The 27,204-nt window shown below is 37.2% G+C and overlaps 1 protein-coding gene across 1 annotated transcript in view; it reads right to left on the bottom strand.

Annotated features, from left to right (window-relative positions):
* MDGA2 (MAM domain containing glycosylphosphatidylinositol anchor 2) overlaps positions 1 to 27,204 on the bottom strand; it is a 1,262,343-nt gene that overhangs the window by 142,683 nt on the left and 1,092,456 nt on the right. The window contains exon 11 of the mRNA XM_053697669.1: positions 558 to 735. Coding sequence (XP_053553644.1) covers positions 558 to 735 — 178 coding nt within the window. The remainder of the gene's footprint in view (positions 1 to 557; positions 736 to 27,204) is intronic.

Here is a 27,204-nt window from a genome sequence, read left to right as displayed (position 1 = left end):
TACTTGAAAATGTTTATTGTTTAAAAAGATAGATAATACCTTTATTACCCATTTCCCAATTTTGCATAACCAACACTGTTATATTAATATACTTTTTACCTCTGGGATTACCATGTATGTAAGCTTCTGTAGACTGCCTCCTTTTCTCAGTGCTATTTACAGGCATGCATTTTAGCCAATCAGTGCTGACTCATAAATTAAATGTTATGGCACACATGACCTAGCAGTGTCTAACTGTGAAAATGGTCAAAATGCACTGAGGTAAGAGGCTGCCTTTAAGGTCTTATTATTTAGCATATGAGCCTACCTAGGTTTAGCTTTCAACAACAAAGCAAATTTGACAATAAAAGTACATTGGAAAGTTGTTTAAAATTGCATGCCCTATCTAAATCATAAAAGTTTAATTTTAACTAAACTGTCCCTTTAAATATCTATATTATAAACTGAAAATCCATAATTGTTAGCCATTTATTTGCAATATTCATCTTACTCACTAAATCTTCTGTATTCAACATTGTACTGTGGCTTGAATCTTTGGTATATCTATATTGACTCACCACTATATTTAATTATACGAATAGCTGAATCTCCTTCACCAAATCTGTTGATAGGCGTTAGACGGATTTCATAAGGCTCAGGCTTCACAAGTTCAGTAAGATTGTTGCTGATTAGTTCTCCTTTTTTAATTGGCCCAGTGACTGAAATTTCTTGTTCCCACCAGCGTTGCTGACCTGCCTGTCGTTTAAAAAAAAAAAAAGTACAATGTTATTGCAATAAGTTTAAAAATAACTAATAAGTTTACTTGAGTGTCAAGTGAAAATATACGCAAATAAAAAGTCTCTACCTAAATTATCATTATTTTAGTACTAGTCGATAAGCCTGCCCAAAGGGCAGTCTAATTTATGTTTAAGCTACAGATGTAGAAACAACCTATTTTGTAACTCTTCTTTTATATAAATAAGTGGAAAAGCCTTCCCAGAGGGCAGTATTTTGTGGTAACGGAACCACCCTGCCATTTTCAGAAGGGCGGTCTATTGTGGTGACAAAACTACCCTGCCATTTTCTGAATCCACCTGGATGCAGCGTAAGGTGGATTCTTTCACAACCTTGTCATTTTTGGGATCCACCTAGATGCAGCTTACGCTGCATCCAGGTACATTTTTTCACCACCCCTTTTGCTCTCTCTCCCCCCTTTCTTTTGCTCTCTCTCTCCCCTCTCTTTTGCTCTCTCTCCCCCCTCTTTTGCTCTCTCCCCCATCTCTTTTGCTCTCTCTCCCCCCCCTCTCTTTTGCTCTCCCTCTCCCCTCTCTTTTGCTCTCTCCCCCTTCTTTTTTGTTCTCTCTCTCCCCTCTTTTTTGCTCTCTCTCCCCTCTCTTTTGCTCTCTCTCCCCTCTCTTTTGCTCTCTCTCCAGCTCTCATTTGCTCTCTCCCCCTCTCTTTTGCTCTCTCTCCCCCTCTCTTTTGCTCTCGCTCTCCCTCTCTCTTCTGTGCTCTCTTTCCCCCTCTCTTTTGCTCTCTCCCCCCTCTCTTTTGCTCTGTCCCCTCTCTTTTGCTCTCTCTCCCCCTCTCTTTTGCTCTCTCTCCCCTCTCTTTTGCTCTCCCTCTCCCCCCTCTCTTTTGATTTCTCCCCCTCTCTTTTGCTCTCCCTCCCCCCTCTCTTTTGCTCTCCCTCCCCCCTCTCATTTGCTCTCTCTCTCCCCTCTTGTTTGCTCTTTCTCGCCCCTCTCATTTGCTCTCTCTCCCTCCTCTCTTTTGCTCTCTCCCCCTCTCTTTTGCTCTCTCATCCCCCTCTATTTTGCTCTCTCTCCTCCCCTCTATTTTGCGTGTGCAACTGCGTGCGCAACTGCCGAAGGCGACGGACATTACAGACACAATTATAGTATAGATTGGTGGTGTATAGGGAGAGTCTTGTTAGTTAAAGAGACAGTAAATGGATTGGATAGGGCATGACATTTTAAAGAACTTTCCAATTTACTTATGTTATCAATTTTGCTTTGTTCTCTTGGTATCCTTTGTTAAAGAGTAATCCTAGGTGAGCTCAGGAGTGTGCACATGTTTCTAGCCATCTGTCAGCAAACACTGCTACCATAGACTGCTAATGACACGTACACTCCTGTGCTTCTATCAGCCTACCTAAATTGAGTCTTCAACAAAGGAAATCAAGACTACAAAGCAAATTTGATAATAGAAGTAAATTAAAAAGTTCTTTAAAATCACATGAACTTTTAATTTTGGCTTTACTGTCCTTTTAAGATTAAAACGGCTAAAGTATGGCATTTCAGATTGTACCTGTGCAGGTTCTGCTTGTAGGAAATGAAATAGCTACACGCATGTGTAAGAAAATGATGTGTGTATATACATATACATTGGAAATTATATGTACATTGAAATAACACCATCTGGGGCCAATTTATTAATGTCTGTCCGACAAGATACGTTGTAGCGTATAATGTCCAAAAGACATCACTGAATGCCAACAGCATCCGCTGTCTGAATTTAAAGGGACACTGAACCCAAATTTTTTCTTTTTATGATTCAGATAGAGCATGCAATTTTAAGCAACTTTCTAATTTACTCTAATTTACTTCTATTATCAAATTTTCTTAATTGAAATGCAAGAATGCTTTCCATGGTCCTAAACCAAAAAAATAGCTTAGATGCCTTCTTTTTCAAATAAAGGAAGCAAGAGAACGAAGAAAAATTGATAATAGGAGTAAATTAGAAAGTTGCTTAAATTTGAATGCTCTATCTGAATCATGAAATAAAACATTTGGGTTCAGTGTCCCTTTAACATTGCACAAGCAGTTCACCAGAACTACTTAGGCAATGCTGCCCCCTGCAGATTCACGGCCAATCGGCCACTAGCAGGGGGTGTGAATCAGCCTGATCGCATAGGATCGAGTGGATTGCAGACCGCAGCCTCAGAGGCAGTGGACCAGTTGTGGAGAGCTTGATAATTCGGCCCCTCTGTATTAAAATATTAACTGTGCTCAATAAATAGATCAATTAGGATCTGAACATTTTTTTTGTATAAAAGTTGCAACACTGGAATAAAATCAGTTCTACCCTGACCTATTTGCAGTTCTTGATAGATTTGAAAAGTATATATTTAATTGCACTCATCATGGTATATTCTTATGTGAATAAGAACAATTTGCTTCTCAACATAAAAAAAAAACATTTTCTAGACTCACTTCATGAATACATATGAATATATTTTGTAAATCAATAGCTGCTAAACTCTTAATATTTAGGATATGTAATGCATAAAATATTTTAACATTCTTAGAAAAAATAGTACAATACATTTTTCAGGCCCCCCTTATGAGTGAATGTATATATTATTTAAATCAGTAGCTGGTAAACTGCTTATAGTTTAGATGTGTACCACTATAACCAGGGGTCAAGTCCAGCAGGAACACATGGGAATGGAGTTCTTGCACTATTTTTGCAGGTGGAACTAAGTTTCCCCTGGACAGAAAACATAAACACTTTAGCAAACACTGCAGCTGCTGGTGGGAGGAGCTGGAGAACAGTCTGGTTAGAGGGATAGTGAGATCCTCTAGTAATGGGCAGTAACACATAAAATACACTAAAGGCAAGCCTGTCAGTGGTCCTGCTGTGTGATCACCGCGCACTGTGTGGAACACATGTTGTTTACATTTCTGTGTGACTTGCTCTGTGGTTATTTAGCTCCCCTCAGCAGAAATAGAACTAATGCACCTTAAACTGATTAGACTGTGAAAGAAGAGCAGTCTGGAACCAGACCCAGAGGTCTCAGCCAGCCCTGGAAAGGAAGGAGAGGGGAGGAAGGAAGGTGTGAGGAACTGAAGCCAAGCTGGCTATGCACCATCTGAGTTAAAAACAAACTATGGACACCCTGGATCTTGACTTTAAACAACAGTTGTTTATGTGTGTCTAATTTAGTTATTTTAAAGTTGTTTTAAAAAAGTTAAATGTTTCACCACAAAAAAAATTTGCTCATCAGGGGCGCGATCCGATATAGATCGTAGTTTGCGGCGCAAGTGAGGGAACCCGCGTCGCCCGCAGTTTCAGCTCGCAACTCGAGCTATCCCATATACGGCGCAGTCAGATGCTAAAGTGCCGTAAGTCTGACAAACCAGCGATGTCCAGAAATCTGCGCAAGTACAAATTTCTGGCATCGCCAGTGACTTACGGCACGTTAGAAACTGCCGGCGCCTACAAAACCTGACTAGTGACTAAAGTCTAAATCACCCGCACTGTCTAACATGCCTCACTAACATAGCCCGACACGTCTAACCCTCTATCCGCTATCCCCCCTCACTATCCTAACAATAAAATATGTATTAACCCCTAAACCGCTGCTCCCAAACCCTGCCGCAACCTAATAAAGTTATTAACCCCTAAACCTCCGCCAGCTATATTAAATCTATAACCCCCTAAAGTGAGCCCCTACCCCGCCGCTATCTATTTTAAAATTATTAACTAATAATTGGTTCAGCCAATCGGATTGAACTTGAATTTAATATTTAATAGCTATTATACCTAGTTAAAATAATTAACAATTTACCTGTAAAATAAATATAAACCCTAACATAGCTACAATGTAATTATTAATTACATTGTAGCTATCTTAGAGTTTATTTTATAGGTAAGTATTTAGATTTAAATAGGAATATTTTAGTTTATAAAATGAATTAGATTTATTTAATAAGAATTTAGTTAGGGGTGTTAGGGTTAGATAGAGTTAATATAGTTTATATAAATACTATAGTAACTATATTAACCCTAATATAATTAGGGTTAATATAGTTAATATATATAATGTAATAACTATATTAACTATAATATACTTAGGGTTAATATAGATAATATAGCTGGCGGCGGGGTAGGTAGATTAAATTAGGGGTTAATAATTTTAATATAGATGGCGGCGGTGTAAGGGGTTCACATTAGGGGATAGATCAGTTAGATGGTGGCGGTTTTAGGGGTTCACATTAGGGGATAGATCAGTTAGATGGTAGCGGTTTTAGGGGCTCACAGTAGGGGGTTAGTTTATGTAGATGGCGGCGGTTTAGGGGTTAAATACTTTATTAGGGATTGCGGCGGGGGATCGCGGTTGACAGGGAGATAGACATTGCGCATGTGTTAGGTTTTATTTAGCAGATCGCGGTTGACAGGGAGATGGACATTGCGCATGCGTTAGGTGTTAGGTTTATTTAGCAGCCAGTTTAGGGAGTTACGGGGCTCCAATAGTCAGCGTAAGGCTTCTTACGGCTGATTTTTGTGGCGAGGTGAAAATGGAGTAAGATTTCTCCATTTTCGCCACGTAAGTCCTTACGCTGTATATTGGATACCAAACTGCGCGGGTTTGGTATACCTGCCTATGGCCCAAAAAACTACGGGCGACGGCAGAAATATACGCGCGTAACTTCTAGGTTACGCCGTATATAGGATACCAAACCCGCGCAAATATTGGCGTCGCCGACTTTTGCGGGCGACGATTTTTATCGGATTGACCCCCAAGCAGGGAAGAATCATGTCCTTCCAGCTTCCTGGTTCTCTATGATTAGAATTCCTTTTAGTTCTTCCAGAGATAGCTGGATGAGGTTTGCAAAATAAATACATGTGTACACACAAAATAAATTTGTCCTTGCAATTAAAGGTGTCTGTGAAACATCTTGTAGTAGGATAGCCCCAATTACTTTATTTTATAAACCAATAGTTTGTGCAGTCTGTTTATCTATGTTGGTGTCTTTCTGTCTATCAATTTATGGTCAGCAAGCCATATTCTCTGCACAATACTGACCTGTGCAAGATAATATATTTGCTGCAGATTCAACCTTACCAGTTTCATCACAATGTTAAAGGTGACCTGTTTTGCTTTCAATGTTCCTGTGCCCTGAAGCCTTCTGCTTCCTCTGCCAGTGTTACTTGGTTCACATTTACTTGGTATATGTGTCAATTGTAAAAGAAAATGACACTCAGACACCTTGTGACCATAATTTTAGTTTAAATCACATTATCCCTATTTTTTTACTGCAGAATGAGTGCACACACAACCTTATCAAGATCATGATATCAGATGTTTACATTACAGAGCCTTACACATCCTGAGAACCAGGAAATAACATCTCTTAAAATATTACTAAGGCTCTTAGCTTTTTGTATTATTCAACATCATCTACTGTATATACAAATGCCCCTTCATGTGTTCTAAAAAGTGTTTGGCTTCTCAGTTTCAAATGTATCTTTTATAACCCTTTAATAAAAAAGAAATGCAAATACAAAATTATTGCTATTATGTGAAATAACTTTATTTACCTTTATTTGATTTCCTACTTTGCAAATCAGAGGAGTTTTTAAACTTCTTAACTACAGCCAATACCCTGCCCTGCAACATTGGTCCCTGCCAATAAAATGATTTTATTGGAGCTATGCAGGCAACGAGCAATGATATAGGCGTGAGAACAAGTTCCCATTCAAGAACATGATCCTGTTATGAGGCTTCCAATTTGTTATGCTGATAAAAATAAAGGAAAGGAGCCAATTTAGAGGCTGTAAAATTGATACATAAAAATGTAATTATGTAAAAAATGATTCATGATTCAAATAGGGCATGTAATTTTAAACAACTTTCCAATTTACTTTTATCACCAATGTTGCTTTGTTCTCTTGGTATTCTTAGTTGAAAGCTAAACCTAGGAGGTTCATATGCTAATTTCTTAGACCTTGAAGGCCGCCTCTAATCTAAGTGCATTTTGATAGTTTTTCACCACTAGAGGGCATTAGTTCACGTGTTTTTTTTTGTTTTTTTTTTCAACCAATATTTATTAAATTCAACCAAAATTACATGGTGGAAGTCGCAGCTTCCGAAAATATTATACATAGTCAGTTGAGTTTTATTTATTACGGTATATATTCAGATATCATAAACCAAAATCTAGCTTAAACGAGAAAGTAATTTTAGAAGAAAGGAGAGATAGGAAAGAAAAAGAGGAAGGGGAGGGACAAGAAGAGGTGAGCCTGTTGACCTTTCTCATTTGTGGGGTTCACGGACTAATTATTCCAAAAAGTTCTATATAAAAATTGTGTATACACCCTATTATGGAGAGAATATTGCAAGAGGATTTATTGAATTAAGTTTGGTATATGGTATTCTAAAGAAAAGGACCATAATTTACTTCTTAAGGTATTGCTCCCAGAGGGAGGTCATTTCTGCGTAGACATCCATTTTGGCAAATTTAATATAATAATATTCTTCCAGTTCAAGGAATTCGGTAACTCTGGTAATCCAGAGTTGTAAGGTAGGAGGAACCTCTGTATTTTTCCAGTTTTTGGCTAATAAGTATCTCGCGCTGTTAGTCATTATATAGAAAAGTTTTAGTTCATATTTAAGTTTAATTTTGGGAGGTTTACGCAACATCCATATTGTAGGGTCTAGAGGAAACTGGGTCTCAAGTATTTTTTCTATCTCTCCAATAATTTGTCTCCAATAATTTTGGACTACGTTACACCACCACCACATGTGAGCTAAATTTCCGTGCCCATGGCCACATCTCCAACAGCATTTAGATTTTTTACGGTATAGTTGATTTAGTTTAAAGGGACAATCTACACCAGAATTGTTATTGTTTTAAAAGATAGATAATCCCTTGTTTACCCATTCCCTAGTTTTGCATAACCAACACAGTTATATTTATATATTTTTCACCTCTGTGATTATCTTGTATCTAAGCCTCTGCAGACTGCCCCTTTATTTGTTCTTTTGACAGACTTGCAGTTTAGCCAATCAGTGATGGCTCCCAGGTAACTTCACGTGCACGAGCACAGTGTTATCTATATGAAAAACATGAACTAACACCCTCTAGTGGTGAAAAACCTGTTAAAATGCATTCAAGGTCTAAGAAATTAGCATATGAACCTCCTAAATTAAGCTTTCAACTAAGACTACCAAGAGAACAAAGAAAAATTGGTGATAAAAGTAAATTGGAAAATTGTTTAAAATTACATGCCCTATCTGAATCATGAAAGTTTTTTTTTGACTAGACTGTCCCTTTAACTGGGGAGAGGTGCCATCTATGTATTATTTTTAAATTAATCTCTTGCATGGAGAGTGAGATCAATGTTTTTGTAACATTTTGAAAGATCAAAGTGCTTGTGTGTGGTAGTATCGTTATCCCCAGCTCCTCTTCCCATCTTTCCAAAAAGGGGGATATAAAACCAGGGAGGTTGTATGTCAGTATTTGGTATATCGATGACAACGTATGGGATATAGGAGGGGTTCTAACGCATAGGCGTTCAAAATTGGTTAAAGGTCTGACCATATTGTTAGTATGTTTATGAGTCGTAACAAAGTGATGTATTCGGGCATAGACATACCAATTTTGGAAAATATTGTATCCCTTGGATATTAAGTCTGATTGGGATAGTAGTTTTTCATTCGACGTTAAAAAGTATAGTGGGATATCTCTATAATATGAGTTTGGGGTTGCTCCGGGGAGTTGTATCCCCAAAACTATCTCTCCATTGTCTAAAATTGAGGTTAACGGAGAAGGTCTAGATGAGATGAAAGGTTGTGTTATTAGGATAGTATTCCATACTCTAAAAGTTTCTGCTATAATCGGCGAGTTAGGGGCTAAATTAGATTTTGAGTGATCCAGTCTCCAGCACATCCTGCCCAGATGCTCTGTTCCGGACAGGGAGTGTTCCAACTGAACCCATCTTTTATGTTCGTAATGAATGCACCAATCTACAATTCTCTGTAAGTGTATGGCCTGGCGGTATTTGGTTAGGTTAGGAATGCCTAATCCTCCTTGGAGTTTAGGAGTTTGCATAGTTGTACTATTTATCCTGGGGGGACGTTTGCGCCATACAAAGTCACCAAAGGCCTTCTGGATATTGGAAATATAAATTTTAGGGAGTGGAATTTGTAAAGTTTGTAGGATATATAAAAGTCTGGGGAAAATATTCATTTTTAGGACGTTTATCCTGCCCATCCAAGACAATTTCTTGGAGAGCCAGGAGGAGAGGTCTCTTATTATAGATTTTTGAATTGGTAAATAGTTTAATTTAAAGGTCTGTTCCATAGAGGTGGTCAATTCAATTCCTAGGTATTTTAGGGATAGGGGTTGCCAAGTAAAGGGGGTTAGGACTTTGACTCTTTCTGTAGTGGGGATGTCTAAATTAATACCCAAAACTTCGGACTTTGAGGTATTTATAGCAAAATTGGACAGGGTCTGAAAGGTTTGAAATTCCTGCAATAAGTTGGGGAGCGAAGTCTCCGGGTCCGTGATGGAAAACAAAATGTTGTCCACAAATAGGGACATGACGTATTTTTGGGTATCAACCCGAACACCACTAATTAAAGGGTTCTGTCTAATTTTTGTTGCCAATGTTTCTATGAAGCATGCAAATAATAGGGGGGATAAAGGGCAACCTTGACGGGTGCCATTAGTAATTGTAAATGATTTGGAAAGTGTACCATTAATTAGCAACTTAGCGTTTGGATGGGAGTATAGAGAAAAAATCCTATTAATAATTTTTGGGCCTAGACCCAGTTTGAGAAGGGTAGCTCTTAGAAAGTCCCAGCCAACACGGTCGAAGGCCTTCTCCGCATCTATAGATAAAAATATACCTGGGATCTTACCATCCTGCATGTATTGGAGTAGGTGGAGGGCCCTGACCGTGTTGTCTTTTGCCTCCCTTCTGGGGACGAAGCCCACTTGGTCCTGATGGATTAGGTCTGGTAGAATTGAATTTAATCTATTTGCGATTATTTTTGCATAAATCTTCACATCTGAATTTATTAATGAGATCGGACGAAAATGCGACGGATGGGTAAGGGGTTTTTGGGGTTTAGGTAGCAAGGTGATGTGGGCCTCAAGGGAATTGGGGGAAAATTGTTTAGAGTCATCGATATAGTTAAATAAAGAAACAAGTTGGGGGATTAATTCCTCTTGGAATGCCTTATAATATCGGTTGTTAAAGCCATCCGGACCCGGAGACTTCCCATTTGGAAGATCCTTGATAGCTAATTTAATTTCCTCAGCTGATATGGGGTCTTCAAGTTGTGCTTGTTGGTTGGTTGACAGACAGGGTAAGTTAAGACCAGATAGGTATGCATTAATGTCAGCTAGTTTTCTATCCTGTGAGGGTGTGTTAAGTGATGAGTCGGGATGAAGATTATAGAGGTTTTGAAAGTATGTTCTAAAAGTACGGGAGATGGATTTAGTGGATGAGTGAGTTTTGTTGTTATCATCGTTAATATTAAGAATAAAATTTTTCTTTTGTTTAATTCTTAGAAGTCGTGCTAGAGATCGGCCTGCTTTGTTTCGCCCTTCATAATTCAATTGCTGTAACCTAAGAGCTTGCCTTTTATGTTCCTTATTTAAGTAGGATGCTAATTTATGCTTTTCAGTTTGAAGTTCAGTAATTAGTGACTGACTATCAGGATTGAGTTTATGTCGTGCTTCTAAGTTTTCTATTACAGCCAGTTGGTTTGTTAGAAATAATCTTCTTTGTTTATTAATTGAGGCTTTAATAGCTATTAGTTCACCCCGAACTACACATTTATGTGCTTCCCATATATGAAGTGTAGACACGTCTGGAGTGTTGTTACTTGTAAAATAATTTAGAATTAATTCAGATATTTGATGGGCAACAGAGGGGTCGGCTAAAAGTAGGTCATCTAGCTTCCATATGTAATCATGTATGGGTTTAGATGGCCATGTGAGGGTTCCAAGAACCGACGCATGATCTGACCATGTTATGGGAGTAATGCTGGTAGAGGTAAAAAGTGAAAGTACTGTCACGTCAGTAAAAATATAATCAATTCTGGAGTATTGTTTATGTGGATAAGAAAAAAATGTGTAATCCTCTCTAAAAGGATGATGGTTTCTCCATAGGTCTTTTGCTGTTAATGATCTCAGACATTTCTGTATGCGAGTTATTTGGGATAAGGGACTGAGGTATTTTTAGAGGAGCAATCTAATAATGGGTCAAGGGGCATATTGAGATTTCCGCAGAGTATAAGCGTTCCTTTTTGGTGTTCTAGGATAAGGTTAGATACAGTTTTGAAAAAATGAGCTTGTTTAACATTGGGGGTATAGATGGAAACCAATGTAACCGGCCGGCCATAAAGCAGGCCTACCAGTATAATATATTTGCCCATTTTGTCTCTAATGGTTTTAATTGTAGTAAACGGGATGTTTTTCCGAATCAATATAGCAACTCCATGTTTTTTAGATTTGGGGTGAGAGGCGTAAAAGGGAGTGCCAAATTTATATGTAAATGTGCGTGGTTCTTTTCCTTTCAGGAAATGTGTTTCCTGTAGAAAGATCAGGTCCGATTTATATTTATTAAAATCATGTATAGCCTGGGATCTTTTTGAAGGGATATTTAAGCCTTTTGCATTTATAGTTTGTAGTTCACGTGTTTTATATAGATGACATTGAGCTCATGCACGTGAATTTACCATGGAGTCAGCTCTGATTGGCTAAATACATGTCTGTCAAAAGAACTGAAATAAGGGGGCAGTCTGCTGAGGCTTGGATACAAGGTAATGACAGAGGTAAAATGTGTATAATTATAACTGTGTTGGTTATGCAAAACTGGGGAATTAGTAATTAAGGGATTATCTATCTTTTAAAACAACAAATTCTGGTGTTGACTGTCCCTTTAAAACAATGACCTAGATTACAAGTGTAGTGCAAAAATATTATTGATATTATGCCCTAATATTGCTCGAGTGCAATTAATAGCAATTGTATTTATTAACTCATAGTACAAGTTGAAAGTAATATTTTAGTACTTGAGCCAATGGGGTAGATTTATCATATGTCGAGCGGACATGATTCGCTATAGAGAATCATGTCCGCTCGACATTGCTAAATTCTGACAGCATACGCTGTCAGCATTTATCATTGCATAGGCGTTTCTAGGGGAATGCTTGTGCAATGCTGCCCCCTGCTCACTGTGAGCCTGAAATGATGAGACTGTGAAGCTGCATTCACTGCTTCATAAATGGAGCCCAATGTCTAAGATCTTCTAACATCAGTACGTTGAATAGCACGGGTGCAATACGCCCCTCACATAGTAGACCTCTATGTAGGCTTGCTAATAAGCTCATGTCAGCTATCGCTCAAGCTCTGAGCTGAAGGTGCGCTAAACCTCTGCTCAAGTAGTGGAGTTCTTTATTTAGTTTTATACTATGATTTTGTATTGAATTATAAGTTAAAAATACTTCACACATACATACATATGTATACCTGCACATACATAAAACACACACATACATACACATGTATACCTGCACATATATAAAACACACACATACATACACATGTATACCTGCACATATATAAAACACACACATACATACACATGTATACCTGCACATATATAAAACACACACATACATACATATGTATACCTGCACATATATAAAACACACCTACATACACATGTATACCTGCACATATATAAAACACACACATACATACACATGTATACCTGCACATATATAAAACACACACATACATACACATGTATACCTGCACATATATAAAACACACATATACATACACATGTATACCTGCACATATATAAAACACACACATACATACACATGTATACCTGCACATACATAAAACACACCTACATACACATGTATACCTGCACATATATAAAACACACACATACATACACATGTATACCTGCACATATATAAAACACACACATACATACATATGTATACCTGCACATACATAAAACACACCTACATACACATGTATACCTGCACATATATAAAACACACACATACATACACATGTATACCTGCACATATATAAAACACACACATACATACATATGTGTACCTGCACATATATAAAACACACCTACATACACATGTATACCTGCACATATATAAAACACACCTACATACACATGTATATCTACATATATATAAAACACACACATACATACATATGTATACCTGCACATACATAAAACACACCTACATACACATGTATACCTGCACATACATAAAACACACCTACATACACATGTATATCTACATATATATAAAACACACACATACATACATATGTATACCTGCACATACATAAAACACACCTACATACACATGTATACCTGCACATACATAAAACACACCTACATACACATGTATATCTACATATATATAAAACACACACATACATACATATGTATACCTGCACATACATAAAACACACCTACATACACATGTATATCTACATATATATAAAACACACACATACATACATATGTATACCTGCACATACATAAAACACACCTACATACACATGTATATCTACATATATATAAAACACACACATACATACATATGTATACCTGCACATACATAAAACACACCTACATACACATGTATACCTGCATATATATAAAACACACACATACATACATTTGTATACCTGGACATACATAAAACACACCTACATACACATGTATACCTGCATATATATAAAACACACACATACATACATTTGTATACCTGGACATACATAAAACACACCTACATACACATGTATACCTGCATATATATAAAACACACACATACATACATTTGTATACCTGGACATACATAAAACACACCTACATACACATGTATACCTGCACATATATAAAACACACAGATACATACATATGTATACCTGCACATATATAAAACACACACATACATACATATGTATACATGCACATATATAAAACACACACACACATACATACATATGTATACCTGCACATATATAAAACACACATACATACATATGTATACATGCACATATATAAAACACACACATACATACATATGTATACATGCACATATATAAAACACACACATACATACATATGTATACATGCACATATATAAAACACACACATACATACATATGTGTACATGCACATATATAAAACACACACATACATACATATGTATACCTGCACATATATAAAACACACACATACATACATATGTATACATGCAAATATTTAAAAAAACACACATACATACATATGTATACCTGTACATACATAAAACACACACACACATACATATGTATACATGCACATATATAAACCACACATACATACATATGTATACATGCACAATGCACATATATAAAACACACACATACATACAACATATATAAAACACACATACATACCTGTATACACATTTAGCCCTTCCAGTCAATCTTCTTATGATATGCCATATATATATTATATACCCTATCCCAAATATTTTTTCTTTCACTATTAAAACTTTATTTTAATTTTATATGTATATTTTATATGAATACTTTATTTTAATATATTTCTCATTTGTTTTGTTATGCATATTTTCAAGTGTTAACAATTTATGTCAGGTCTCTAAAAGCACAACATTTTAATTTGCTAGTTAGCAACATTTAACTCACCACTTGCCATATGGGCGCTGATAGCGCACTTGAACCACCCTTTAAAAGTGTAGAGTGAGCTAAAAAAAAACTGGTCACATTAAGATACCTTTTTTTATCATCTATTCTTGCCTTGGGTCCAATTGTATGACAACAAGTGAACACGTTAGCGTGGGCTTGATATTGCAATATTGCATCTGCTTTAACTTGCGCTCATACTAAAATTTGAAAGTAAACGAAACCGCATGAACACAAACTAAATTTGTGTGCGCCTGGTTAGCACGACTGAAGACCCCACGTAAAAGGGTTAGGGATAAATTAAAAGCTGCACCAAACGCAACATAAATACATTAAAATAAAGTGCTACACTCATATATACTATTTTAAAAAAAGTGTGCATATACATAGTGATGTCGCAAACATAAAATTTTCCGTTTGCGAACGACGAACGTGAACTTCCGCAAATGTTCACGAACGGGCGAACCAGGCGAACCACCATAGACTTCAATAGGCAGGCAAATTTTAAAACCCACAGGGACTCTTTCTGGCCACAATAGTGATGGAAAAGTTGTTTCAAGGGGACTAACACCTGGACTGTGGCATGCCGGAGGGGGATCCATGGCAAAACTCCCATGGAAAATTACATAGTTGATGCAGAGTCTGGTTTTAATCCATAAAGGGCATAAATACATATGTATACCTGCACATACATAAAACACACCTACATACACATGTATACCTGCACATATATAAAACACACACATACATACACATGTATACCTGCACATATATAAAACACACACATACATACATATGTGTACCTGCACATATATAAAACACACCTACATACACATGTATACCTGCACATATATAAAACACACCTACATACACATGTATATCTACATATATATAAAACACACACATACATACATATGTATACCTGCACATACATAAAACACACCTACATACACATGTATACCTGCACATACATAAAACACACCTACATACACATGTATATCTACATATATATAAAACACACACATACATACATATGTATACCTGCACATACATAAAACACACCTACATACACATGTATACCTGCACATACATAAAACACACCTACATACACATGTATATCTACATATATATAAAACACACACATACATACATATGTATACCTGCACATACATAAAACACACCTACATACACATGTATATCTACATATATATAAAACACACACATACATACATATGTATACCTGCACATACATAAAACACACCTACATACACATGTATATCTACATATATATAAAACACACACATACATACATATGTATACCTGCACATACATAAAACACACCTACATACACATGTATACCTGCATATATATAAAACACACACATACATACATTTGTATACCTGGACATACATAAAACACACCTACATACACATGTATACCTGCATATATATAAAACACACACATACATACATTTGTATACCTGGACATACATAAAACACACCTACATACACATGTATACCTGCATATATATAAAACACACACATACATACATTTGTATACCTGGACATACATAAAACACACCTACATACACATGTATACCTGCACATATATAAAACACACAGATACATACATATGTATACCTGCACATATATAAAACACACACATACATACATATGTATACATGCACATATATAAAACACACACACACATACATACATATGTATACCTGCACATATATAAAACACACATACATACATATGTATACATGCACATATATAAAACACACACATACATACATATGTATACATGCACATATATAAAACACACACATACATACATATGTATACATGCACATATATAAAACACACACATACATACATATGTGTACATGCACATATATAAAACACACACATACATACATATGTATACCTGCACATATATAAAACACACACATACATACATATGTATACATGCAAATATTTAAAAAAACACACATACATACATATGTATACCTGTACATACATAAAACACACACACACATACATATGTATACATGCACATATATAAACCACACATACATACATATGTATACATGCACAATGCACATATATAAAACACACACATACATACAACATATATAAAACACACATACATACCTGTATACACATTTAGCCCTTCCAGTCAATCTTCTTATGATATGCCATATATATATTATATACCCTATCCCAAATATTTTTTCTTTCACTATTAAAACTTTATTTTAATTTTATATGTATATTTTATATGAATACTTTATTTTAATATATTTCTCATTTGTTTTGTTATGCATATTTTCAAGTGTTAACAATTTATGTCAGGTCTCTAAAAGCACAACATTTTAATTTGCTAGTTAGCAACATTTAACTCACCACTTGCCATATGGGCGCTGATAGCGCACTTGAACCACCCTTTAAAAGTGTAGAGTGAGCTAAAAAAAAACTGGTCACATTAAGATACCTTTTTTTATCATCTATTCTTGCCTTGGGTCCAATTGTATGACAACAAGTGAACACGTTAGCGTGGGCTTGATATTGCAATATTGCATCTGCTTTAACTTGCGCTCATACTAAAATTTGAAAGTAAACGAAACCGCATGAACACAAACTAAATTTGTGTGCGCCTGGTTAGCACGACTGAAGACCCCACGTAAAAGGGTTAGGGATAAATTAAAAGCTGCACCAAACGCAACATAAATACATTAAAATAAAGTGCTACACTCATATATACTATTTTAAAAAAAGTGTGCATATACATAGTGATGTCGCAAACATAAAATTTTCCGTTTGCGAACGACGAACGTGAACTTCCGCAAATGTTCACGAACGGGCGAACCAGGCGAACCACCATAGACTTCAATAGGCAGGCAAATTTTAAAACCCACAGGGACTCTTTCTGGCCACAATAGTGATGGAAAAGTTGTTTCAAGGGGACTAACACCTGGACTGTGGCATGCCGGAGGGGGATCCATGGCAAAACTCCCATGGAAAATTACATAGTTGATGCAGAGTCTGGTTTTAATCCATAAAGGGCATAAATCACCTAACATTCCTAAACTGTTTGGAATAACGTGCTTTAAAACATCAGGGTTACGCCCGCTTCACAGTGCGCAGTGTAGGTGATATACCTGCCCTGACCATGCTTTGCAGACCAGGTATCAGTGGTCAGATGGACCCTTGTCCCAACACTGTGTGCCAGACATGCCATTACTTCTTTTTGCACAATCGAGTACAGGTTGGGGATTGCCTTTTGTGCAAAGAAATTTTGGCCGTGTACCTTCCACTGCGGTGTCCCAATAGCTACAAATTTTTGGAACGCCTCAGACTCCACCAGCTTGTATGGTAAAAGCTGGCGGGCTAAAAGTTCAGACAAGCCAGCTGTCAGATGCCGGGCAAGGGGGTGACTTTGTGACATTGGCTTCTTACGCTCAAACATGTCCTTGACAGACACCTGACTGTGGGCAGATGAGCAGGAACTGCTCAAGGCGAGAGACGGAGTGGCAGTAGGTTGAGAGGGGGCAAGGAGGACAGCAGTGGTTGACGTGGCTGAAGATGCTGGACCAGGAGGAGGATGGTGGCTTTGAGTTTGTGTGCTGCTTGTACTCATGTGTTGATCCCATAGGCGTTTGTGATGTGCGATCATGTGCCTTCACAAAGCAGTTGTACCTAGGTGGGTGTTGGACTTCCCACGACTCAGTTTCTTTTGGCACAGGTTGCAAATGGCATCGCTGTTGTCAGAGGCAGACACACAAAAAAAATGCCACACTGCTGAGCTCTGCAATGACGGCATTCTGGTGGTGGCAACAGCATGCGGGTGCCGATGCATGCTGTCTGACTGTGCCACTAGCTCCTTGCGATGACCTCCCCCTGCTTCCAACTCATTTCCTCCTCCTCTCTGTCTCCCCATATGAACTTTCCCCCTGTTCTTCTTCTCTTCTAGCGGGCACCCACGTGACTTCCACGGACACATCGTCATCATCAACTGCTTCACTTGTATCTGACAACTCAGCAAAGGAAGCAGCAGCGGGTACAACATCATCATCATCACACCGTACGTCCATGTGTGTAATGCTGTCTGATTGAGACATATCCCTGTTATCTACATCCTCTGGCAATAATGGTTGCGCATCACTCATTTCTTCCAACTGATGTGTAAATAACTCCTCTGACAGATTGAGTGAAGCGGCTGTGGTGCTAGTGTTGGTGGTGGCGGCAGGCGGGCGAGTGGTAACTTGAAAGGTGCCCGAAGCTAAGCTGGAGGAGGATGGTGCGTCAAGGTTCAGAGCGGAAGCTGTAGAAGATTGGGTGTCCTGTGTTAGCCAGTCAACTATGTCCTCAGAACTTTTCGAGTTCAGGGTACGTGGCCTCTGAACAATGGGCATTATTCTAGGGCCAAAGGGAATCACAGCACCACGACCACGACGGCCCCTGCGGGGTGGCCTGCCTCTGACTGTCATTTTTTTTTCGATTAGTGGTACTATGCGTGCAAGCTACTGTGACAACAGATATGAGTGGCACTGTGCACTGGCAGAAGTTGGCAGAGTAGACGCTGTAGGCCTGACACACACGCTTGCAGACAACTAACTGCTATTCAATCTATTACAGTCAAAATTGTATTTTTTTTTTTTAAATGTACACTACTGTTACAACAGATATGAGTTGCACTGGTGTGACACTGTGCTCTGGCAGGCCTTGAAACGCACACGTGTGAAGGAAACTGACTGCTATTATTTCACAGTCAAATTTCTAGGTTTTTTTTTAATGTACACTACTGTTACACCAGATATGAGTTGCACTGGTGTGACACTGTGCCCTGGCAGGCCCTGAATTTTTTTTTTAACCCCTTAAGGACCAAGGCCATTTTTCAATTTCTTTCCCTTAAGGACCAGGGCTATTTTTACATTTCGGCGGTGTTTGTGTTTAGCTGTAATTTTCCTCTTACTCATTTACTGTACCCACACATATTATATACCGTTTTTCTCGCCACTAAATGGAATTTCTAAAGATACCATTATTTTCATCATATCTTATAATTTATTATTAAAAATATTATAAAATATGAGGAAAAAATGGAAAAAAACACACTTTTTCTAACTTTGACTCCCAAAATCTGTTACACATCTACAACCACCAAAAAACAACCATGCTAAATAGTTTCTAAATTTTGTCCTGAGTTTAGAAATACCCAATGTTAACATGTTCTTTGCTTTTTTTGCAAGTTATAGGGAAATAAATACAAGAAGCACTAGGCTATTTCAAAGCCACCTTTTTTTCAAAATGAGCGCTAGTTACTTAGAACCCTGATATCTGTCAGGAATACCTGAATATCCCTTGACATGTATATATTTTTTTTTAGAAGACATCCCAAAGTATTGATCTAGGCCCATTTTGGTATATTTCATGCCACCATTTCACCGCCAAATGCGATCAAATAAAAAAAAATTGTTCACTTTTTCACAAACTTTAGGTTTCTCACAGAAATTATTTACAAACAACGTATGCAATTATGGCATAAATGGTTGTAAATGCTTCTCTGGGATCCCCTTTGTTCAGAAATTGCAGACTTATATGGCTTTGGCATTGCTTTTTGGTAATTAGAAGGCTGCTAAATGTCACTGCGCACCACACGTGTTTTATGCCCAGCAGTGAAGGGGTTAATTCGGGAGCATGTAGGGAGCTTGTAGAGTTAATTTTAGCTTAAGTGCAGTGTAGTAGACAACCCAAAGTATGATCTAGGCCCATTTTGGTATATTTAATGCCACCATTTCACAGCCAAATGCGATCAAATTAAAAAAAAACTTAAATTTTTTCACAATTTTAGGTTTCTCACTGAAATTATTTACAAACAGCTTGTGCAATTATGGCACAAATGGTTGTAAATGCTTCTCTGGGATCCCCTTTGTTCAGAAATAGCAGACTTATATGGCTTTGGTGTTGCTTTTTGGTAATTAGAAGGCTGCTAAATGCCACTGCGCACCACACGTGTTTTATGCCCAGCAGTGAAGGGGTTAATTAGGGAGCATGTAGGGAGCTTGTAGAGTTAATTTTAGCTTAAGTGTAGTGTAGTAGACAACCCAAAGTATTGATCTAGGCCCATTTTTGTATATTTAATGCCACCATTTCACCGCCAAATGCGATCAAATTTTAAAAAAACTTACATTTTTTCGCAATTTTAGGTTTCTCACTGAAATTATTTACAAACAGCTTGTGCAATTATGGCACAAAAGGTTGTAAATGCTTCTCTGGGATCCCCTTTGTTCAGAAATAGCAGACATATATGACTTTGGCGTTGCTTTCTGGTAATTAGAAGGCCGCTAAATGCTGCTGTGCATCACACGTGTAATATGACTAGCAGTGAAGGGGTTAATTAGGTAGTTTGTAGGGAGCTTGCAGGGTTAATTTTAGCTTTAGTGTAGAGATCAGCCTCCCACCTGACACATCAGACCCCCTGATCCCTCCCAATCAGCTCCCTTCCCTCCCCCACCCCACAATTGTCCCCGCCATCTTAAGTACTGGCAGAAAGTCTGCCAGTACTAAAATAAAAGGTTTTTAATTTTTTTTAGCATATTTACATATGCTGTGGTGTAGCATCCCCCCTTAGCCCCCAACCTCCCTGATTCCCCCCAAAACAGCTCTCTAACCCTCCCCATCTGCCTTATTGGCGGCCATCTTGGGTACTGGCAACTGTCTGCTATTATTTCACAGTCAAAAAAGTGTTGTTTTTTTTTAAATGTACACTACTGTTACACCAGATATGAGTGGTGGCACTGGGCAAGTGGGCACAGTATACGCTGTGAGCCTGACACACACGCTGGCAGGCAGGCAACTGCAATAAGATTACATAGGGGAAAAAAAAGCAGACTGATGTTCTAGCCCTAAAAAGGGCTTTTTGGGGTGCTGTCCTTACAGCAGAGATCAGATGAGTCCTTCAGGATTGTAGTGGACACTGAATACACTAGCCTAGCTCCCTCCTCTCACTAAGAATACAGCTTCCTAATGAATCTAAAATGGATGCTGTCCAGGAGGTGGGAGGGTCTGCTGCTGATTGGCTGGAATGTGTCTGCTGACTGTGAGGTACAGGGTCAAAGTTTACTCAATGATGATGAATAGGGGGCGGACCGAACATTGCATATGTTCGCCTGCCGCAGCGAACGCGAACAAGCTATGTTCGCCAGGAACTATTCACCGGAGATCTATTCGGGACATCACATACATATTAATTAAAAAATATTCCAACGTGTATATATTCATATAGATATATAGGTATAAATATATATTTTACAAAAAACAACATATATAACAAACGATATTTAGAAGTAAATAAAAATAGCATCTTATCCTATGTGAATAACATACGAATGTAAAATATTTATTACTTACTTTGGGATAACATGCCAGTGATAGGTGTTAGTATTTTTTTTTTTTATTGCGCTCTCCATTGTAGTCTATGTGGAGAGGAAGATAACGTGGTCACAATATCTGAAGTCCTATGGTTAGCATGTGTCGGGTTTCGCTCCCATGCTAACTTTTTACTTTCAACTTGTAATATGCATACTATCCTGCATGTTTTACAAGTTTATTTTAGGCGGTAGTAGTGCTCAAGTGTGGTCACTAAATACCGCTCCATTTGTAAACTGGCCCTATGTCTAATTAAATTAGGTGCATATTTTAATATAATGTATTTGTTCATATTTTATGTTCTGAAGAACTTTAAAACAAAATATGTACATAAACAGTTAACTTGTAATATAATATACAAAACTTTTTACAACTTCATGTATTACATTTTACTGTTGAGTTCTTCATAATGCTGGAGAAACAGCCAGCATCTTAATTAATATTTCCCACAAGAGTAATATAAATTAATTGAAAATATAAATTTAATTTTGAGGATTTCAAAGGTTCAATAAAGTGCTGGCATAAACTGAAACTTGCTGAAATGGTGATATTTATTGGAAGGTGACCAATATTTTGGTCTTTATAGGAGTTTTGTCAATATAAATAAAATGGTCTGTACAATATTAAGCCTTGTGTATATACACAGCTTTAATTAATATTTCCTAACTGGTCTAATGAAGAGTAATTAAAATGCTTTATTGAATTCTGATGTTGAGGGAGTGATTTACCTAATCTAATAATGCTTGCATTGTATAAATTAAATCCTCTGGTATTTAGGGTTTTTCCTCTCAGGTGTGTACCCTGTTCTCTGGTAACTGTTAATTTTAGGCCCACACAGGGTTCATAAAAAATGGTGTGAAAGTTGTTATTTTATTCACAATCAGGTAGATTATGAGTTGTGCGTTGGTCTTTTAAAGCTGAAAAAATGGCAATTTCAGTGTTAAAACAGAACTGCAGCCATAACAAGTCTTGTCAGTATAACTGTACCGCAAGCATTTTAGCCTGTAACGCAATGTCAGTCCCGCACTCATAAAAATTACGTTTTTTTCATGGGACTTCCATAGCGCAGCCATTACGAGTTTTGCGGTGAGGCTAAAAAGCTTGCATTACACCCTATAACGACAAGATCCGTACCACAATCTGAGACCAGTAGTTACATTGCCGCCTTTAATAAAATGTATTAAGCCCTATTCCACCGCTCCCTGACATCGTCACCACTATAATAAAGCTATTAACCCCTAAACTGACGCCCTCCAGCATTGCAAACACTATTTAAATATAATAAACCCCTAATCTGCCGCACGCCCACATTGCCCCCACTATAGTAAAGTTATTAAGCCATACACCGCCGCCACTATAATAAACCTATTAACCCCTAAACCGCAAGCGCCACACAACAAAATATATTAAATTAAACTATTAACCCCTAAACCGAAAGCCCCCCACATCGCAATAAACTAATTTGAACTAGCAACCCCTAAACCTAATGCCCCCCTAACTTTATATTAAAATTACAATTTCCCTATCTTAAATTAAATTAAAACTTACCTGTCAAATTAAAAAAAACTAAGTTTAAATTAATAATTAATATAATTATTAAACTAAAATTAAACTAACTACCAATTAAATAAACTATATTACACATTAATAAAATCCTAACACTACTATAAAAATGACAAACTATCTAATTACAACAAATAAAAAATACTTAATTACAAAAATAAAAAACACTAAATTACAAAAAATTAACGAAATTATCAAAAATAAAAAAGGATACACCTTACCTAATAGCCCTATAAAATAAAAAAGCCCACCCACTCTTTTGCATTGCCCTGAAAAGGGCATTTAGCTCTTTTATGAAAAGCCCAATCCCTAAACTAAAAAAAAACACCCAAAAAAGTTTAAAAAATCCTAGCACTAACCCCCGAAGATACATTTACAGTTGCTGAAGTCCCGCTTGAAGGCGGTTCCATCTTCATCCAGACGGCATCTTCTTTCTTCATCTCTGTTCAAATCAGCCAACCAATAGAATTTCAGTAGCTCTCATCCTATTGGCTGTTTTGAACAGCCAATAGGATTTCAGTAGCTCTCATCCTATTGGCTGATTTGATTTTCCAATATCAAATCAGCCAATAGGAATGCAAGGGATGCCATTTTGAATCGCGTAACTTGCCTTGAAGATCCAGTATACAGTGGCAACCGTATGAAGAAGATGCTCCGCGCCGGATTTCTTCAGAATGGAAACGCTCTGCGCCGCCAGGATGTAGATAGAAGACGCCGCCGGGATGAAGATAGAAGATGCCGCCTGGATGAAGATGGAGCCGTCTAGATAAAGATGGAGCCGCCAAGATGAAGATCCTTCAAGCAGGTCTTCAACAACTGTATGTGGATCTTCGGGGGTTAGTGTTAGGATTTTTTAAACTTTTTTTTTTTTAGTTTGGAGTTTGGGCTTTTCCTAAAAGAGCTAAATGCCCTTTTTAGGGCAATGCAAAAGAGCTAAATGCCCATACAAATGCCCTTTTCAGGGCAATGGATATATTAGGTTTTTTAAGATAGGTTTTTTATTTTGGGGGGGTGGGGATTTGTAATGTTAGTGGGTCTTTGTAATTGGTATTATTTTTGATAATTCATTTGTTATTTTGTGTAATGTTTTTTTTTTCATTTTGGGGTGGGTTTTTCTTTTAGAATAGACATTTTTTTATTTTTAATGGGCAGCAAAAGAGCTGAATGCCTTTTTAAGGGCAATACCCATACAAATGCCCTTTTCAGGGCAATGGGTAGATTAGGTTTTACTTTATTTTTATTTTGTGGATTTGGGGGGTAGGGGTTTGTATACTGTTAAGGGGCGTTTGATTTTCTTTTTTAACAAAAGAGCTGTTAACTTTAGGGCAATGCCATACAAAAGACACTTTTATGGGCCCTTGGTTGTTTATTATATATTAGGGATTTTTATTTTGGACTGGGTTGTTTTTTTTTTTTTTTAAAGGGTATTAGAATAGTTATAATTTTTATTGTTTTGGATAATATTGTTTGTTATTTTTTATAATGGTAGGTTTTTTAATGTTGTGTAACTTAAGTGTTTTTTATTTTTTGTAATGGTAGGTTGTAGTGTAAGGCAGCTTAGGTTTTATTTTACAGGTAAGTTTGTATTTATTTTAACTAGGTATTTAGTAAATAGTTAATAACTATTTACTAACTAGACTACCTATTTAAAATAAATACAAACTTACTTGTGAAATAAAAATAAAACCTAAGCTAGCTACAATATAACTATTAGTTATATTGTAGCTAGCTTAGGTTTTATTTCACAGGTAAGTATGTATTTAGTTTTAAATAGATATTATTTAGTTATTAATTGTAACTTTAATTTAGCTCTATTTTAATTATGTTAAAGTTAGGGGTGTTAGGTTAGGGGTGTTAGGGTTATGTTAGGGTTACGTTAGGATTAGGTTTAGGGGTTAATATAGCTTAATTTAGGTTGTTGCGATGTGGGGGCTGGTGGTTCAGGGGTTAATAGGTTTATTTAGTGGTAGTGATGTGGGAGGCCAGAGGCTTAGGGGTTGATAGCTTTATTTAGTTGCAGCAATGTCAGGGAGTGGCGAAATAGGGGTTAATAAATTTATTATAGTGTGGGTGATGTTGGGGTGCAGGAGAATAAGGGTTAATAACTTTAGTATAGTGGTGGCGATATCGGGTGTGGCAGATTAGGGGCTAATAGATTTATTTTGGTGGCGGCGATATTGTGAGCGGCAGAATAGGGGTTAATAAATTTATGTAGGTTGCGGCGATGTTGGGGGCAGCAGATTAGGGGTGTTTAGACATGGAGTTTATCTAAGTGTGTTAGGTTTATTTAAACGTTACTTTTTTTTCCCCCATAGACATCAATGGGGCTGTATTACAGAGCTTTTCATTCCACAATCGCAGGTGTTAGGATTTTTCTGGCCCGCTCTCCCAATTGTTGTCTATGGGGAAAGCGTGCACGAGCACGTCAAGACATTGCTTGTATATGCAACTATATCGCACGCACAAGCTGGCTGTTTCAAAACTTGTAATGGCTGCGCTATAGGGGGTGAAATAACGCAGCTTTTGTTGCATTCATTAAATTCCCTATAGCGCGCATAACTCGTAATCTACCTGGCAATAAAAAAGCACAGATGTATAAGAGAAAGGCACACAATGACAATAAAGGAGAAAAGGAGGCAAAAGTGAATAGAACATTTGTTTGTTTGAATTAAATTCTGCCAAAATCCACTCTACATATTTTTCAAATCAGTTTCTTGTTTAAATGTTTTTACTTCACTCAGATCCATTGCAAGAGTAAGGCATATTATACTCTTTTTCCCCCCACAAAGATTCAGATGGCAGTAGAGACAAGCATAAACCATACTCACTGCCCCATTCACTTGTTCACTGCTGTTGTGCCTTACTCTTAGGGCTAGATTTATCAACGCTGAGGCATACAGGGGAGCGTATACGAGCTCCTGTATGCCTCAGCTCGCCTGTTGCGGGGCGAAATTACCCGCAGGTAATTAACATTGCACACAAGCGCAATTTTGCGCTCTCGTGCAATCCCGCCCCCTGCCCGTGCACAGCCAATCACGCGCGGGCAGGAGCTGTCAATCTCCTCGGTCGGACTCGACCGAGGAGATTGAATTTCGCCACAATAGAGGTGGCGTAGATGTTAGGGAAGGTGACCGCTGCTTGATAAATCACGGCAAGCAGGTTCTTGAGAGTACTTGCTGCCGTAGGGGCTTAATAAATCTAGCCCTTAATCTTTTGCAATGCAATAGCACAGAGTTTCAAATGTAGCAGATATGTTTTCTAGCAAATTTCAAATTTAATTCCATTTCCCTCCCCCTGTATCACATGACAGCCACCAGCCAAACACAAAATGTCAATACTGTGCACTCTTGATTTATATGTTGTGTACTTTGTACATGCTCAGTGTACATATAAAAAAGATTTTGCACATTAACATTTTGATAAAGCACATTGGAACTTTTTTTTTTTTAATTATATGTTCTGTCTGAATCAAGTTTAATTTTGACTTTAGTCTCCTTTTAAGTGAAGAAGTACAGTACATGGATTAGATTCATTGCCAGTTGCACAAAAAAATAAAAAAAATAAAAAGTAAAACATTTTGGTGGTTGTTAGAGCAAAGCAAATTGAGACATTTTTAAAGTAAAATGTGTTTTTACGTACTTAGTTTAGTCTTTGGAATGTCACTGAATGTCTGACATTTTAAATCATTTTCATTTTTTTATTCAAGTGCTTTATGAAAAAAAAAATTAGATTGATTTTGTTTTTAT

This window comes from Bombina bombina, chromosome 1 (genome assembly GCF_027579735.1).
Source record: "Bombina bombina isolate aBomBom1 chromosome 1, aBomBom1.pri, whole genome shotgun sequence".
Classification (NCBI taxonomy): Eukaryota; Metazoa; Chordata; class Amphibia; order Anura; family Bombinatoridae; genus Bombina; species Bombina bombina.
This window is presented reverse-complemented; position numbering and strand designations above follow the sequence as displayed.